General features: G+C 44.0%; 1 protein-coding gene across 1 annotated transcript in view; it reads right to left on the bottom strand.

Moving 5' to 3' along the window:
• The window catches only part of TIAM2 (TIAM Rac1 associated GEF 2), a 191288-nt gene that overhangs the window by 48819 nt on the left and 126140 nt on the right, over positions 1–16329 (bottom strand). The window contains 1 exon segment of the mRNA XM_045500104.1: positions 15994–16257. Coding sequence (XP_045356060.1) covers positions 15994–16257 — 264 coding nt within the window.

The following is a 16329-nucleotide window of genomic DNA, read 5'->3' as shown; positions in this document are numbered from 1 at the left end:
GGTGACGGCTGATGGGTCCACGGTTTCTTCTGGAGATGACAAAAATATTCTGGCATTAGTGGTGATGGCTGCACAACTCCATGGATACACTGAAAACTACTGATGTGTACACTTCAAACGTGATTTTTTTGTACGTACTTATTTTTTTTTAAAAAAAGAAGGTAAGGTTAATATGGATTTTACAGGAGAGAAATTAGAGTTCAAGTCCACTGTGTGAGTGCCAAGGAACTAAACTACACAAAATATACAGTCACTTTACTGAAAGGGTCACGAAAATCAGTGTGAATTATTAAAAAAGACATTAAGAATGATGACAGTGAAACTATTACTGAACAAGTGACCTTCCCCTAAAGTGAGAAAGCACCAAACACAAGGCAGGCGGTCTGCTCCAAATCGCCATCCCAGCCTTCAGATAAGAATACAGATAATACGGAGGGTCATTACCAATTCGGTTAACACCTGGATTTGTTTTACTGCAGCACATGTTATCACAGGTTTCAGTCTCCGTAGGTATGTTAATAGACAAATATTTAAAAGGAGGGGTGCCTGGGTGGCTCAGGTCACGATCTCACAGTTTGTGAGTTCAAGTCCTGTGTCGGGCTCTGTGCTGACAGCGTGGAGCCTGGAGCCTGCTTCAGATTCTGTGTCTCCCTCTCTCTCAGCCCCTCCCCCACTCATACTGTTTCTCAAAAATGAACAAACGTTAAAAAAAAACTTAAGGAAAAAAAGGAGTTAAAAGCCTTTCCCCTACCTAGATGGAGAAACACGAAGATACACTTCTCTCCCTACCACTGATCATGACCTTGTCCAAGTTACCAGCAGTTTAATGTGTCTCTGTGCCTTGATTTACCCAGCTGTGAAAGTAAAATGGTAATAACACATCTCTGCTCCATCAGGGTGATGTAAGGGGTAATTAATGCTTTTAAACTTCATTGGGATCTTTAGATTCAAGTCAGCCTATCATTACGAACCCTTAACAAACACCTTCTCTGTGGCAGTCAAAACCTGATGCTATTTAAAGAGGTGATGAGGTTTGTTGCGAAACCAAAATGGAATGCTTGATCAATTACTCTGCTTTTTTCACTTCGCAAGCTTTTGTCAGAAATGCACATTCCCGTGTCATTTCAACTGGTGCTTTATGCCTATTAAATAACTGAGTTTCTGAGAAAAACAAAACAAAATAAAACACTAAATTGTTTTGTCCGATCCTTCATTTTAAGAGTTGAGGAAACTGGAGTTAGAGTAAGCCACCCAAGGTCAAGCCCAAGGTTGGAGCTACAATCCAGATCCCCTCACTGCAGATCCAATCTTGCAGACATGTTACTACCCCCATATTCATCTTGAAACACATCTCACTATCCACATGGACCTACAGTGGTGACACAGACTGTTCCCTCTTAGTTGTGGTTTGAGTTTATCTGCCAAAAGAATCGTATGTCAAGGGTACCAATCAGCCCCTGGAAGTTACAGAGCAGCACAGACCAGGGTGGAAGCCATTCTTCTGAGATAAGCAGTCAAACTTGTTGCAGCTGGGGCATATGGTTCAGCGAACAGCATCACGGGCCATCCCAGAGCCCCTCAGACATGTGTGCAGATGAGCAGAGACTTGAACTCTGAGAAAGTCCCAGCACGCCTCCCTTGCAGTCAAATCTGTAAGGAGGAAAACTGGGAGGCTTCGAGGAATGCTCCAGGATTCTTTTTATCCCCCAGAACCCACTCTCAGGAACACCTCCTTTACTTCACATTAAGAGACTCCTATGAACCTTACTTTCACTTAATAGATATTTGAGGGACACACCTGCTGTTCCCAAGAATCGTGCTGGCTTCCATGTCTTAAGAATCTTGGTATTCGTCAAGGTCTCTGTTTCTCAAGGGATTTTCAAGCTAGTAGATAAATTACATTAAGTACACAGTGATACTGCAAGGCAATAAGTCATAACTGCCATATCAGAAATACCAAGTTCAAAAGAGGAAGAGTCCGCAATCCCCCAAGGTGACGTGTGGGCAGCCCCCTACTTCTCACAGAATACAATCCCAAAAGTGTGAAGACTGAGTTTGTGGGTTCTGTGAAGACTTGTATTCCCAGAGATCTTAACAAATTATAACATGTCTGTTCATAGTCACCGGCCACATACCTTAATCTTCTGCTTCCCCAGTGAACACATACTGGCCTACTGGAGATTAAAGGACATCCGTGTGGCACTACGGGCTCCCTGGCTGGGGCACACCTGATGACTGGCATTTCTGGGGCACAGGTATTAAGCTTATGAAACCTAGGCTTCTTATCAGCATTTTTCAGCCTTTTCCCCCTCGTTTCTATAACATCTGAATGACACAATTCAACAGACATTCAAATAACGTTGCTAACGCTACTATGCAAAAGTGCTTCCACTTCACAAAAGTGTGACAGGGTCATTTACCAACTGAAACACCAAAGTCAGAATTAAATTCACCGATGACAATCTAGGAGTAATTAGCGTTGGAAAGGTAAATGTAAAAAAGCTGAGAACAGCCATGTTTAGAAGCTTCTCAGTGCTTCCCTGGAAATTGCAGGTTCTATAGGAAGCCCGTTGAGAGATTTGGGAGGAAGGAGCATTCTGCACACTGTTCTACGTGGTCCCGCGTCTGCCCGCTCTCCAGGGGCGGCTGGTCAGGCCTCCGCACAAAGGACACAAAATAATTCTTCTAACAATTTCTCGTGTTTCTTTCCAAGTAACTTTTCCCAGAGCTACTCACAAGTCATAAAATTGGATAATGTGAACTTGGTCACATTTTCTCTCAACGTGTTAAAAATGTTATGGGAACGAACAATTTATAAACAGATAATCAGAGCTGAGAACCGTAGGATCAGAAATAAATTTATAAGATGTAACCAATCACAACCCAACTGGGTCAGAGGAAAAGAATTTGCTGCACTATTTCAAACTTCATCGTTTTCTCTTATAAAGGAACATGTTTTTGCCCCTATACTATGCCTGAAAACCTTTAAAGTAGGCAAGATGTCATTCAAATCTCCTCCCCCCTTCCCCTTATGTTGCTAGTTTTGATGAATTTTGTGGAATTTTATATATGACCTTTCAGTATAAGTCATTTTAAAGCCATTTTGGAAGCAGGTGGAATATTCACTATAAACATAGAGGCTTAACATAAGGTGTTCCAAAGTAAAGTCCTGGTCTTCCCCCAAAACCACTCTATCGACAGCTTCCCCATCTTGGGGGATGGCAACTCCTCGCTAACAGTCGCTCAAGGTCAAACCTGGGAGTCACCCTTGCTTCCTCTCCTTCCTGGACACCCCACACCCAATCTCTGAGCAAGTTCTGTTGTCTGTACCTCCACTGCCGCCACTGTGAGCAAAGGCTCCATCATGTCCCACCTGGATCGCTACAAAAGCCTCAACCCACCCTTGGCCTCGGACAGCCTGTTCTCAATAGTCAGTGATCCTTTTAAAATCCTGGTCAGGGGGCGCCTGGGTGGCGCAGTCGGTTAAGCGTCCGACTTCAACCAGGTCACGATCTCGCGGACCGTGAGTTCGAGCCCCGCGTCAGGCTCTGGGCTGATGGCTCAGAGCCTGGAGCCTGTTTCCGATTCTGTGTCTCCCTCTCTCTCTGCCCCTCCCCCGTTCATGCTCTGTCTCTCTCTGTCCCAAAAATAAACGTTGAAAAAAAAAATTAAAAAAAAAAAATATCCTGGTCAGATGATGTCACGTGTCTGCTCAAAACATGGACAGCCCCTCCTATTCTTCAGACTCTGAACTGGGCAAGTCCTCCCTGATCCTGCCTCACATGTCCTCTTGGGCCTCACCTCCCCAGTCCCCTTTCTCTTACCCAGGGACGCTGGGCTATTTGCCTTAAACATGCCACCTACATCCCCATCTTGGGACACCTGTGATTGTTCCTCCACCTGGAGAGCTTTGCTTCCAGATGCCCCCGAGGCTCCATCCCTCACCGCCAAGCCTTTCCAATGCCTCCGTCTCACCGACAACGACTGGTGCCCTATTTACAACTGCAACCTGCCCCCATCTCTACTCCTGGTCCTGCCTCCCCTGATCTATTTGTTTTCCATCACACTTATCACCTGTTCGTACACGATATAATCTACTTGCGTTTACTGCTTATATCCATTTCCACACACGGAAATATAAGCTCCGTGCGCTCAAGGAGTTTTTACCTGTTGTGTTCACTGCTGTATCTCCAGCACTTCTAAAACAGCGCCTGACACAGAACAGGCAGCCACCAAATTTATTTGTTCAATGAATAAATTAAAGCAAAGTTAAAAAAAGAGACCCCAGGTTTCTCCACTTGGCCTCGGACACTCTCATGAGTAAGGAGTATTCACCGCGGTAGGGGGCTAGAAAACGGCAAGTCTCACATCATGGACAACTTTTGTGTTTGAATTCAGGATCAAAATTAAAATCAAGCATCATGGTTCATTTGCCAACTTCATGGAAAAATGTCTTTTCAAAGTCAAATTCTTTCCGCCACAAACTCAGCCTCCTGAACAAAGCCATGATTCCCTTCTTAGTTACGAGGTGTATTTTCTGCACTTTAAACCACATTTTAAGATATAATGTTAAGTATTAGCATCTTGTTGAAAAATCAGTATTGGAAATGCAAGACCTTCGAGGGTTTTGTTTTGTTTTCTTTTATTTTGTTTGTTTTTATTTTTGAGAGAGAGAAAGACAGAACACGAGCAGGGGAGGGGCAGAAAAAGAGGGAGACACAGAATCCCAAGCAGGCTCCAGGCTCTGAGCTGTCAGCACAGAGCCTGATGCGGGGCTTGAACTCTGAACCGTGAGATCATGACCTGAGCCGAAGTCGGACACTTAACTGACCGAGCCACCCAGGCGCCCCATTTTTTAAAACTTTTTTAAAGCTTAAAGTCCTGTCATTCCTATATCCTTGATTCATTCATTCCTATGATTGAGCAAAATATTTATTGAGTGGCTCCTCTTACGTGTCTGGTGACTTACTAGTGATAAAATACAAAAGACCCTGTGCTGAGGAAGGACAATGACCCCTGCCAACCTAAGTGGAGGGAAGCCCGGGGACTGTCTTGCCACCACAGTGCCCCCCACTCCTCAACCCCATCCCAGCCTGGTCCGCACCTGTATCATTTCTCAGCTGGACCATCAGCAGCTTCAGTGCACCTGCGCTCCCCTCCCCTGGCTCCTCGTCACCAGGCCTTCCCTGCCTGACACACAAGACCCTTTGTGACCTGGCCTTCACCAGTCTTATCTTCTCCACCTTCCCCATTCATACGTTACTGTCCAAAAACCGTGAATGACTCCCGCATCTGCCACAGCCAGACCCTGACCCCCACCCTCTGCCACTTCTCTGTACGCAGAATGCACTGCTTTCTTCAGGTTTAACACAAGTGAGACCCTCCCTCAGAAGTGGCCCTGAGAACCTAGAACATGAGTTATCGCTGCCCCTTATATACACTAACAGCCCTTCTCAGAGTGTAGTCTGTAGACTCCTGGGGGTCACTGAGACCCTTGCAAATGGTCTGCAAGTTCAAGATGATTTTCATAAAAATGCCGTCATTTGCCTTTTTCTGAGGACATCTGCAATGGCAGCACAAGACAGTCGTGGGTGGACCTTCTAGTGGCACAGCACGCGTCAGAGCAGCGGCAACAACCGTACTGGTCACCACTGACGCCGTTACCCCATGCTTACATCAGGGAACACGCCAGCGTCCATTAAGAATGTTCTGGGGTGCCTGGATGGCTAAGTCAGTTAAACGTTCGACTCCTGGCTTCAGTTCAGGTCATTATCTCACAGTTCATGCCCCTCCCCTGCTTGCACTCTCTCTCTGCCTCAAAAATAAACAAACAAACAAAAAATGTCCTCAATGAAGCAGAAAAAATGGCTGATTTTACTAAAACTCAACACTTGGGAACACGCTTGGGACGTATCCATATGGCTCTCTGCCATGGCTGTTCCAAGAAAATGCACTCACACCACTGGGTTGCCAGCTGAACTAGTTGCGTTTTTTGTTTGTTTTCTATAAAACTATGTTTACTCAAAAAAAAAAAAAAAAACTGACAAAATATTTTCTTTAAAATGAACAAAGTGAGGGCACCTGAGTGGCTAAGTCAGTTAAGTGTCCAACTCCTGATTTTGGCTCAGGTCATAATCTCATAGCTGTGAGATGGAGCCCCATGTGGAGTTCCACAATGAGCATGGAGTCTACTTAAGATCCCCTCTCTCTCTCCCTCTCTCTTTCTCTCTCTCTCTCCCCCCCCACCCTGCCCCGCCTTTCCCCCACCTGCACACAAGTGCTCTCTCAATAAATAAATAAATAAAATGAGGAGCACCTGGGTGGCTCAGTCGGTTAAGCATCTGACTTTGGCTCAGGTCATGATCTCACAATTTGTGGGTTCAAGCCCATGTCGGGCGGGCTCTGTGCTGACAGCTCAGAGCCTGGAGCCTGCTTTGGATTCTCTCTCTCTCTCTCTCTCTCTCTCTCTCTCTCAGCCCATCCCCCCCTCACACCCTGTGTCTCTTAAAAATGAATAAACATTAAAAAAATTGTTTTATATAAATAAAATGAAAAAAAAAAGAGCCTATCACTTCCAAGAAAAAACATGACTATTATAGATAGAACTCCAACTTTCTAGCAAAACTTCAAATCTGGGAAAACTTGTGTTTACCACTGTGACCTTGATAGCTTTCCAATACATCAAGGCTTTTCCACAGGAAACTGGTGGTGATATTAATGTGATTTTAGTGTTGTACAGTGAAATGTCCATATTTGAAAGACCTAAATAACCTAGCAACCTAATATTTTCCAAGTAGCTATTGCATGTTACAAAATCACATGATTAAAAGATCCATTCAAAGTGTAAAGCCAATGGATTTTAATAGGAGCAAGTAGAAAAGTCCACCATTTATGTTTCAGACCCCACATTGCAACTCACTTTGAAGGAATTACCACTTGTTGAGTTTTGGTGTAATATTAAAGAAGGATATCCACAATTATCTGAAAGATTATTAAAACACCTCTTTTGCAACTACGTATCTGTGTGGGACTGAATTTTCTTCATATCGCTTTCATGAAAACAAACACTGCAATAGGCTGAAACAGAAGCTGACCTAAAAGCCAGCTGTCTTCTAGTAGGACACCCATTGAAGAGACTGCAAAAATGTAAAACAAACTATTCTTCTGATCTTTTTTTTTCTTTTTTGGTTTGGAGGCCAGTTCACTAAAAATATGCTCATCATGTTAATGTGAACTAGATTCATTATTCTTACTTTAAAATAAATTTTAATAACTATTTTTTTAAATGTCTAACATAATAAACATTGATAGATAAAATCTGCATAACAATAGCTCTTTGGGGTCCTTGACAATTTTCTAGAGTTGAGGACCTGGAGACCAACAAGTTTAGGAGCTGCAGGACTACAGCTATTACTATGGCGGGTTGTGATTGTGGTCTGTCGGCACATCCGCTCCTCCCCCACTGTAGCAGCCTCAGTAGGACTGTGGTTCTTTATTTTTGTACCTGTTCCATCAAACACAGTGCTTGACACTTTAACTCAAATTTATTATCTTACAGTTCTGGTGGTCAGAAGACTAAAATGGGCAGCTGGGCTGCATTCCATCTGGAGGCTCTAAGGGAGAATCTGTTCCCATGCCTCTGCTAATTTGAGAAGCTGCATGCATTATTTGGCTCCCAGGCCCACATCACTCTAATCTGCTTATGTCCTCACATCTCCAATTCTGACTCTCCAGCCTCTCTCTTTCACTGGGCCCGTGCGTATAATCCAGGATAATGTCCCCATCTCATGATCCTTAATTTAATCACATCTTTGAAGTTTCTTTTGCCATGTAACTTCTTTTGCTATATTCACATAGCCATGTACGAAGATAATGTAATAAAACAGAGCAGAAAAATACCCCACCATATCCCCCAACATTTAAGCGTCTCCAGACCAGAATGAGAAAGAAACTAAGACCAACGGTTACCTCTGGGAGACAAAATGGGTGACTAAGGACAGAGCGGGAGAAATTCATCTATGTTATCTAGTTAACAAACACTTATGTGGCCTTCACTATGTGCCAGGCACAATCTAGTTCTTTCCAAAAATTAGCTCATGAATCCCATAAAGATCCTAGACTGTGTTACAGTTGCAAAAACTAAGCACAGACCAATTAAGTGGCTTGTCCAACCAAGGTCACACAGCTGGTAAGGGGGCAACCCTGGAACCAAGACTGAACCCAGGTCGTCTGCCTAGTGTCCACGCTCTTAACCACTTCCCTACACAGCTCGGACTGTGTAACCCCTCATACTGCTGGAATTTTGTACAAGGCACGTGTATTACCAATCCGAACAATCAGAGATACAGTCACAATATAGCTGTCTCCAAAAGTGAAAACTAAAAAGGAGATATCCCTACATGGTCCTTCCAGATGGTCTCAATTCCTGCACAAGGAAGAATAAGGTCAGGAACACAATTCATCTTTAAACCCAACGCAAAGCACAAACACGGAAATGCAGACAGGCATCGTCTAGCTGTCAGTAGTCATCATATCCACAGGAACAGTCAGATCTTTTCCTCTTTTACGTAACAGGCTACAGAGTTTCCTCTTTCCAACACCACCTAACGGCTTCCCAGAAGTACTACTGCATAGCACCCCGGCTCACTGCACATGCACAGGAGACTATATTTGATCCAGTCATCCCAAACTCTCAAATGCCTATTAAAAGTGACATATCCCACAGAAATTTCATATAGTGTTCTTTAGAGAAATTCTGTCAATTTTTACCTGAAAGAGGAATTTGTATTTAAGGTCAGCAGATATAACCTAGGCCTGGTTTTTAACCCACAATGCTGGCAAACTTCACTTACCAGCTTCTCCCTCAGTCCCGAGATGGCCTCATCCTCCATGCTGCAGGGCATCTCCTAACCAGCACCCTCCCTACCACAAGCCAGCAGAGGATGGTTCCTCCCGCCACTCCCCTAACTACACCTGTGAGGACCATACCATTCTTGGCCACGGCTTCATGTGCTGAGGCACACTGTGGTTCTATAGGACACCTATGACAATTCATTTATTCATTCTTTCCCCCTCTCCCCCCGAAAAACATTCATTTGAGTATTTATTTTGCAAGGGGCTTGTGGTCGTTAAAAACAATACTTTAAGACCCAAAGGAATGAAACCATAGTCATGGAATAATAAAGCAGATATGCAAGGGGCAGAGTATCTACCCAGAAACGTTTCAAGCTGTGCATTAGTGATCATAAAGTGACCAGACAAATCCTGTGCATTTTATACAAGGCAGGGGTAATTAATGCAATAGTCACCAGGTTTTTCAGACACAGGCCATGACATGTTATAAATTCCTGAAATTTAGGGTTTTCTACAATCCCCAAAAGACTTTCCAATTTTATTTCCTGCTCACACACTAGCGAGGTGACTTCTACATGTGGTCTGGGTCCCAGGTTGCATGCTGTACGTGAAATGTCCCCCGGACCCCACACCACACACCTCCCAATTGGTAACTGTCCGTCGGCAGTGCTCAAAGCAAATGCTAAGCTTTCTCCAATTTTGCATGCCTCTGTTTTGGACTCTTTGCTCAAAAGAAACAAAAACATCAGTGAGAATTCTACTTGAGCTGAACTTCTCTTTATTGAAAATTTTCTTTTCTTTTTTTTTTAATTTTTTTTTTTAACGTTTATTTTTATTTTCGGGGCAGAGAGAGACAGAGCATGAATGGGGGAGGGGCAGAGAGAGGGAGACACAGAATCGGAAGCAGGCTCCAGGCTCTGAGCCATCAGCCCAGAGCCCGACGCGGGGCTCGAACTCACAGACCGTGAGATCGTGACCTGAGCTGAAGTCGGACGCTTAACCGACTGAGCCACCCAGGCGCCCCGAAAATTTTCTTTTCTTAAACAGTGAATTATTATTCACAAGTGTTTTACTTTTCCCACTCAACTATAAGCTTCTTGAGGATAGAAAATAATGACTAATTCATCTTTATGTACCTGCAACATTTAGCAGAGCGTTGTCTAGTTGTTAAATAAACAAGTGAATGGAGGACGAAGAAAGAGAAAAAGGGGACCATATTCCCCTACAACACTGTTTTATACAAGAATTAGTATCTAGGGACCACAGTTCCCTCCTCTGCTCAGAAATACACATGCTCACTTCCACTGATGAAACGGAAAACGACCTTTGGCACCATTATAAGGAACAAAGATTTCTGATACCAAAGTTCTCTGTGTCCTGGTAAAAGTGGTATATTTCTCACTCATTTTTTTAAACAAAATTTTAATGCACCAGACATCTTTAGGAACTCATATGCTTTTACATCTGGGGATCTGGGGTGTCAGCCAGTCAGACTCAGTAACAGCAGTTTCACGCACAAACAGAGCATTCCCTGGGCTAAGCGCTGTTCGTCATCCTATACCAGGCTATGGAAGCCCAAGGGCCCTCATCCTCATAAACAGGAAATTGGTGAGTTTGCCACATCAGAGCTGGCTCTGGAATTCCTCCGCTGGTGGAAAGCTGTAGAAGGGGCACGTTCAGTCCCAGGAGCAATTCCTTCCAAAGAGCAAATTTGCATCTAAGTGGCTTCTGGTAGTGTGACCTACACTACTCATACATCAATTTTAGAAAGAGACTGATTCAAAGCTGGGTGAGGAATTAAAAAAAAAGAATCTTAGGCTTCAACTACCTTCATCATCGGATAAGCACTGCTGGGCTGATATTGTCAAAGCGGGAGCAGGAACACAGGTCTCTATTTGGCTCCTGTCAAATATACCTGGACCTTCACAGCACAGTGTTAATCGCTGTTTATGGACAGAGACTACGTTAATGCCACAACAAGCTTGGTGTTGACAGAAAGACTTTCTTCAGGAACTCTATGCCCAAGGAGACTCTCTTAAAAGCTGTTGGAATTTCTCAAAAGATGGTATACCCCAGAAAAGGATTTTCCATATAAACCACAAAAATGGCATTAACAGGAACCTGGTGTGATGAGGGCTCGCACACCCAACTCACTCAATGGCGGCCTTGTTGGCTCAAAACTAACACCAGCCTCTTTGGGGGATTCCGGTGGCAAAATTAACCTCTCTGTAATAAGTCTTTACAGTGGACTTTTCTGCTCAAAATCAAACACAGCCTATATATACATTTCCTCTCTTTCCACTGTGGGTAAGCCGAACAGAAATTCAAACCCTTAAAAGCAGGGATCAAATGGTCATCCATTCTAAGGAAACCAAGGAACTTAATATTGAATGCTCATCAATTCTCGATGCGTTCCTAGCTACTCCACTCTTCACAGAGGATCACAGGAAGATCACAGCCAAGCCAGTGACTCTGCGAAGTTCTTTGCTTCTCGGTGTACTCAGCTGGCTGAACGGGCCAGTGTCTCCTGAGAGTGGGCTGCAGAACACTCGAGCTAACAAGTCAACTTGCCGCATCCTGAGCCACTTAGGACAGTGGTGGTGGTTTGGGGAGTATAACCCTCATTGAGAGAACACCACACAAACACAGCAGCTATCATTTGCTGAGAACTTCACACAGATTATCTCATTTCATCCCCAAACCCTTGGCACACAAGGGTTCAAGAAAAGGTAGGTCCTACCTCTCAGGTAGAGACCTGCCTCCTTTAGAGCAATGGCCCCAGGGCAGCGTGAATGAGCCCACTTAACAAGGAAGCTCATGCTACCCCAGACTTCCGAAGGAAGCTGACAGCCAGACCCAGGAATGTGCATTTCAAGTTCATCAGGTTGAGCCTTAAGCATCACAAAGCCTGGAAACCATTTTCCTCAACATCATACATACCAATGAATCCTAAATACCAGTAGGATGCTTCTTTTCTAGAAAAGCAAAGATGCTGAACAGCGAGCTACAATCACTGCCCTGGTTCCTCAGGATCTGCTACTGTGGCCAGCACTTTTCTTCAGTCAGGTACGTAAAGAATAACGGGTTTTGTTCTGTTTGCTCTAACCTGATCAAGAGACTAAAGCTAAAAAAGATAAATTTCTGGATACCTAACTAAACCAAAAGTAGACCAAAAGCCCTAAACTCAATGTGGCTTGTCCCCAAATGTGCCTCACACATTTTGAACACCCAATATGGGGTCAGTAAACATTCCTCACGTAAAGTCAAGATAGGACCAAAACAGCAGCTCAACAACTTCTTCTGATATTCTTACGTTTCTAAACAACAACAACAAAGACAGGTCTTCCCTTCCAGAGCACCAGCTGGGTTTTGGGTTTTGTTTATTTTGTTTTTGTTTGTTTTTTTTTTTTTTGATTTTTTGTTTCTTTTAATTAACAAGTAGAGGAAAACAAAATGGGAAAATCTTCCTTCTTTTCAAGTATTGGGCTGCCTTCAGGTAATGCCAAGGGAACATGAAACTGGGGGAAAGGCAGACTCTGAGATGCCCACTCCTAACTATAACTCAAAATTATATAAAAATTGCTTATCAAAGTCATTTAAGTTGTTTCCTTTGTGTAATTTTTAATTTTTTTTTTTAGCAAGAAAATAGGACTACCTTTTTCTAATTCAATGGCCAAAGGACAACAGGGTAATTTTATTTTTTTTTAATTTTTTTTAACGTTTATTTATTTTTGAGACAGAGAGAGACAGAGCATGAACGGGGGAGGGGCAGAGAGAGAGGGAGACACAGAATCGGAAGCAGGCTCCAGGCTCTGAGCCATCAGCCCAGAGCCTGATGCGGGGCTCGAACTCACGGACCGCGAGATGGTGACCTGAGCTGAAGTCGGACGCTTAACCGACTGAGCCACCCAGGCGCCCCTAGGGTAATTTTAAATAAAACATGAAGCTACATAGGAGAGGGAAGAGGAGACTCCAGGTTTGGAATTCCTGCCACGTAAGGAGCCGGGCTGGACACACACAGATGTGGACTCCCTCACGGTGACCCATTCGGCTGAGGGGTGAAAGCTCGTCTTCCAGATGATAAATCAAGGTTCAGTGTCTTCAGTACGGGCTCCCCCGGAAGCAGAGTCCAAGCCAAGGGCAGGGGTTTACAAGTTCATTTGGAAGGTGATCCCAAGAGGCCCAAGTGAGGGAACAGGGAAGGTGAGACCAAAGGGGAGAAATCCCATAAAAGGTGTGCAAATGAGGTTGCTACATGCAAGTGGGGCTCAATTCCTCAGGGACCACCTGAGGAACTGGTCTGCACCTCAGGGCTGTCCCCACGGTGGGTAAGGAAGCCAGCGCATCTGGCTACCCACCTGCGCCCACGGTCGCACAACCGGCAAGCGCAGCCAGGACTCGAATCCAGGTCTGACTCAGAGGCTGCGTGCCTGCCACCACGCCATCCCACCTCCCACTTCACAAACGCAGGCTCCCGAGTATAACCGTGATACAGTGCACAAATGAGGGACTCAGTCTTTTCCAATTCCCCACCCCGCACTACCCCTTAGTTTCTTTTTCCCCATCCTTAAACACACAGATTTCCTTTTGAGATGCTCACTCACAGGCATCTTCTTTCTTTATAAGCTACACAACTACTTCAAAAAAGTAAATAGGGGCGCCTGGGTGGCTCAGTTGGTTAAGCGTCCAACTCTTGGCTTCAGCTCAGATCATCTCTCAGTTTCGTGAGTTCCAGCCCCACACAGGGCTTTGCCCTGGCAGCACGGAGCCTGCTTGGGATTCTCTCTCTCCCTCTCTTTCTGCTCCTCCCCACTCACACTGACTCTCTCAAAATAAATAGACTTAAAAAAAAAAAAGAAGAAAATGAAGAAAGCAAATAAATTTGCCAAGTGTTTGGGGAAGCAGCCCATTATGGCTGTTCTGTTTCCAACATAAACACGTTATTGTGGAACAGTAAGGGACAGAGACAGCAAAACCCCAGGCACAGGGTGGTGGTGGGATCCTGGGGAGAACGATTCAGCCCCGCTGGGCACACGGTCTCCCAGGAAACCAGGGAGGGGTCAGGGGGCTCTCCCCGGATGGCAGGAGAGCACCGTCTTGGGACGGACGAGCAGATGGACGTACTGTGGCTGTGGAGGGACCTGGAAGAAGACCAGCTGTGGAAAAGCACGACCAGTCTGAGCAGCTGAGCCACGTGTATACACAGACCTCGGTATCCCTTAGGGAAGTCAGAAAGGCTTCGAGCGTTAGAATGGCTCCCTGGGATAAATAATACAACAGCTTTGTGACCTAGGACCTCTTTGTACTGTTTCTGCACAAAACAAACAAATGGGGTAATAAATAAGTTTAGCTGACCTGCTTGATCGTTACTATTTAAAAAAAAAAAAGGTAAATTTGCCACTTTCGCTGCTTTCTACAGAAATTTATTCTTACAGTACCAAAAGTGCTACAGACTCTGCAATGATTTCTTATTATGATAAAATACATAGAGATATAACAGGCAGTGAACGTATCCCTTAAGAATAATGAATCCAATGAACAGACATAGGCATGTGTTATACGGAACACTCAGGCCTGTAACAGAGCCCAGGGTCACTGAGTGATGGCCCTAATATAACCAAGTAATTAATTAGTTCCATCATGATTTTTGCTTTGTGACACCCGTTTTTGTATGCCAAGAGTCAATTTAATGGCATTTTAAATTGGAGTACAGTCCCAAGAGAGGAGGAGAAAGCACTCTACACCTTATTGAATCACAAATCTTCCATCTGATTTTTTTAGTTCCAAAAATGACCTAATAAACTTGCTTTATAATTAAATCTGAACAACTCCTCTTTTTGTGTTTTTCATTCATTTCTGGTAATCATGCAGAGATGTCAGTCGGAAATCTGTTATCACCGCAATTAAGAATAAAAACTCCCTTGTGTGCACATAACAATAAAGACCCTATGCTCAGTCTTGTGTGGGGGCTTGACCAGCTTCCCCCAGGAATACAAAGGGAAACTACAGGTTTTCAGTATTAGCTAGAGCCTCTGACTTACTTGCCTGCAACATATGAAGTACGCATGAATAATAAGCTCAGAAATCCACACCTTCAGATTAATTCCTCATATGGAAATTTTACCTTTAGAAAAATAAGCTGGCATACAGCTTTTCATTTTTAAGCGTTGGCAAAATTTTAAAATTTATGGCCTACATTAAAAGTTTGCAGTTTAGGGGCACCTGGGTGGCTTAGTCAGTTAAGCGTCTGACTTCCACTTAGGTCACGATCTCGCTGTTCGTGGGTTCGAGCCCCGCATCAGGCTCTGGGCTGATGGCTCAGAGCCTGGAGCCTGTTTCCGATTCTGTGTCTCCCTCTCTCTCTGCCCCTCCCCCATTCATGCTCTGTCTCTCTCTGTCCCAAAAATGAATAAATGTTGAAAAAAAAAATTTTTTTAAATAAAAAAAAAAAAAGTTTGCAGTTTAGGGGCACCTGGGTGGCTCAGTCAGTTAAGCGTCTGACTTCCACTTAGGTCACGATCTCGCTGTTCGTGGGTTCGAGCCCCGCATCAGGCTATGTGCCGACAGCTCGGATTCTGTGCTTCAGATTCTGCGTCTCCCTCTCTCTCTGCCCTTCCCCTGCTCAGGCTCGCTCTCTCTCTCTCAAAAGTAAACATTAAAAAAAAATTTAACCTTTAAAAAAAAAAAGTTTGCAGTTTACTGAGAAAACAGTACTTAACAAAAGAGACAGAGAATTAAATCGTATCAACTCTTCTAAGAACCCAAGAGATTGCTGCAGAATGTTTTTGCCTTAGAGTCAACTGAATAGAAAATCAACTTTGGCATTTATGTTGGCTTTTGTTTATCTGCAATCACAGAGCAATTACAATACAAAACACCGTGGGTGATTTTCAAAGATTCTGTGATTTTAAAGAATATTATTTTGTGCAGAAATTTATTTTCTTTTTTGTGAAAGTGTTCCAATTTCTACAATGCATGGAATTTTTATTAAATCTACTTGGTTGGCATCTGTGCCCCCCTAACAAGTGACAAAACACTCTTCGAACAGCGTAAATAACCTAAGTTTGCAAGCAAAATTACAGCTTCAAAATATCAACTGTTGATAGCAGCAATGAAGAAGGGAGAGGAACAGAGCCTTACCATTGGTTGTATTCTTTTTAAAGTTATTCAGGAATTCCTCCAGAAGCTGGGACTGGTTTGGAGGGGGCAGCAGACTCTTCTGGTCCTTTGAGAACAAGTCACTGTCTGACCGGGAAGAACACAAGTTTCCTTTTGTGTCTGGCGGCCGGGCGATGAGAGTGAGCCCCACGCTCTTCTCAGAAAACAGGGTCTCCATCTGCTTAAGGTCCAGATCAGACACAGCTTCCCCATTTAAGGTCATGATTTCGTTGCCCTTTCTCAACCCTGAGAACAAGCAAGAGGAAACAGAGGGAGAAAAAAAAGAGATGACTGGAAGAGATATTTTAACATGAAGGA

This window comes from Leopardus geoffroyi, chromosome B2, assembly GCF_018350155.1.
Source record: "Leopardus geoffroyi isolate Oge1 chromosome B2, O.geoffroyi_Oge1_pat1.0, whole genome shotgun sequence".
NCBI classification, from domain to species: Eukaryota; Metazoa; Chordata; class Mammalia; order Carnivora; family Felidae; genus Leopardus; species Leopardus geoffroyi.
The sequence above is the reverse complement of the archived record's forward strand: the minus strand, read 5'-3'. Positions and strand labels throughout refer to the sequence as shown.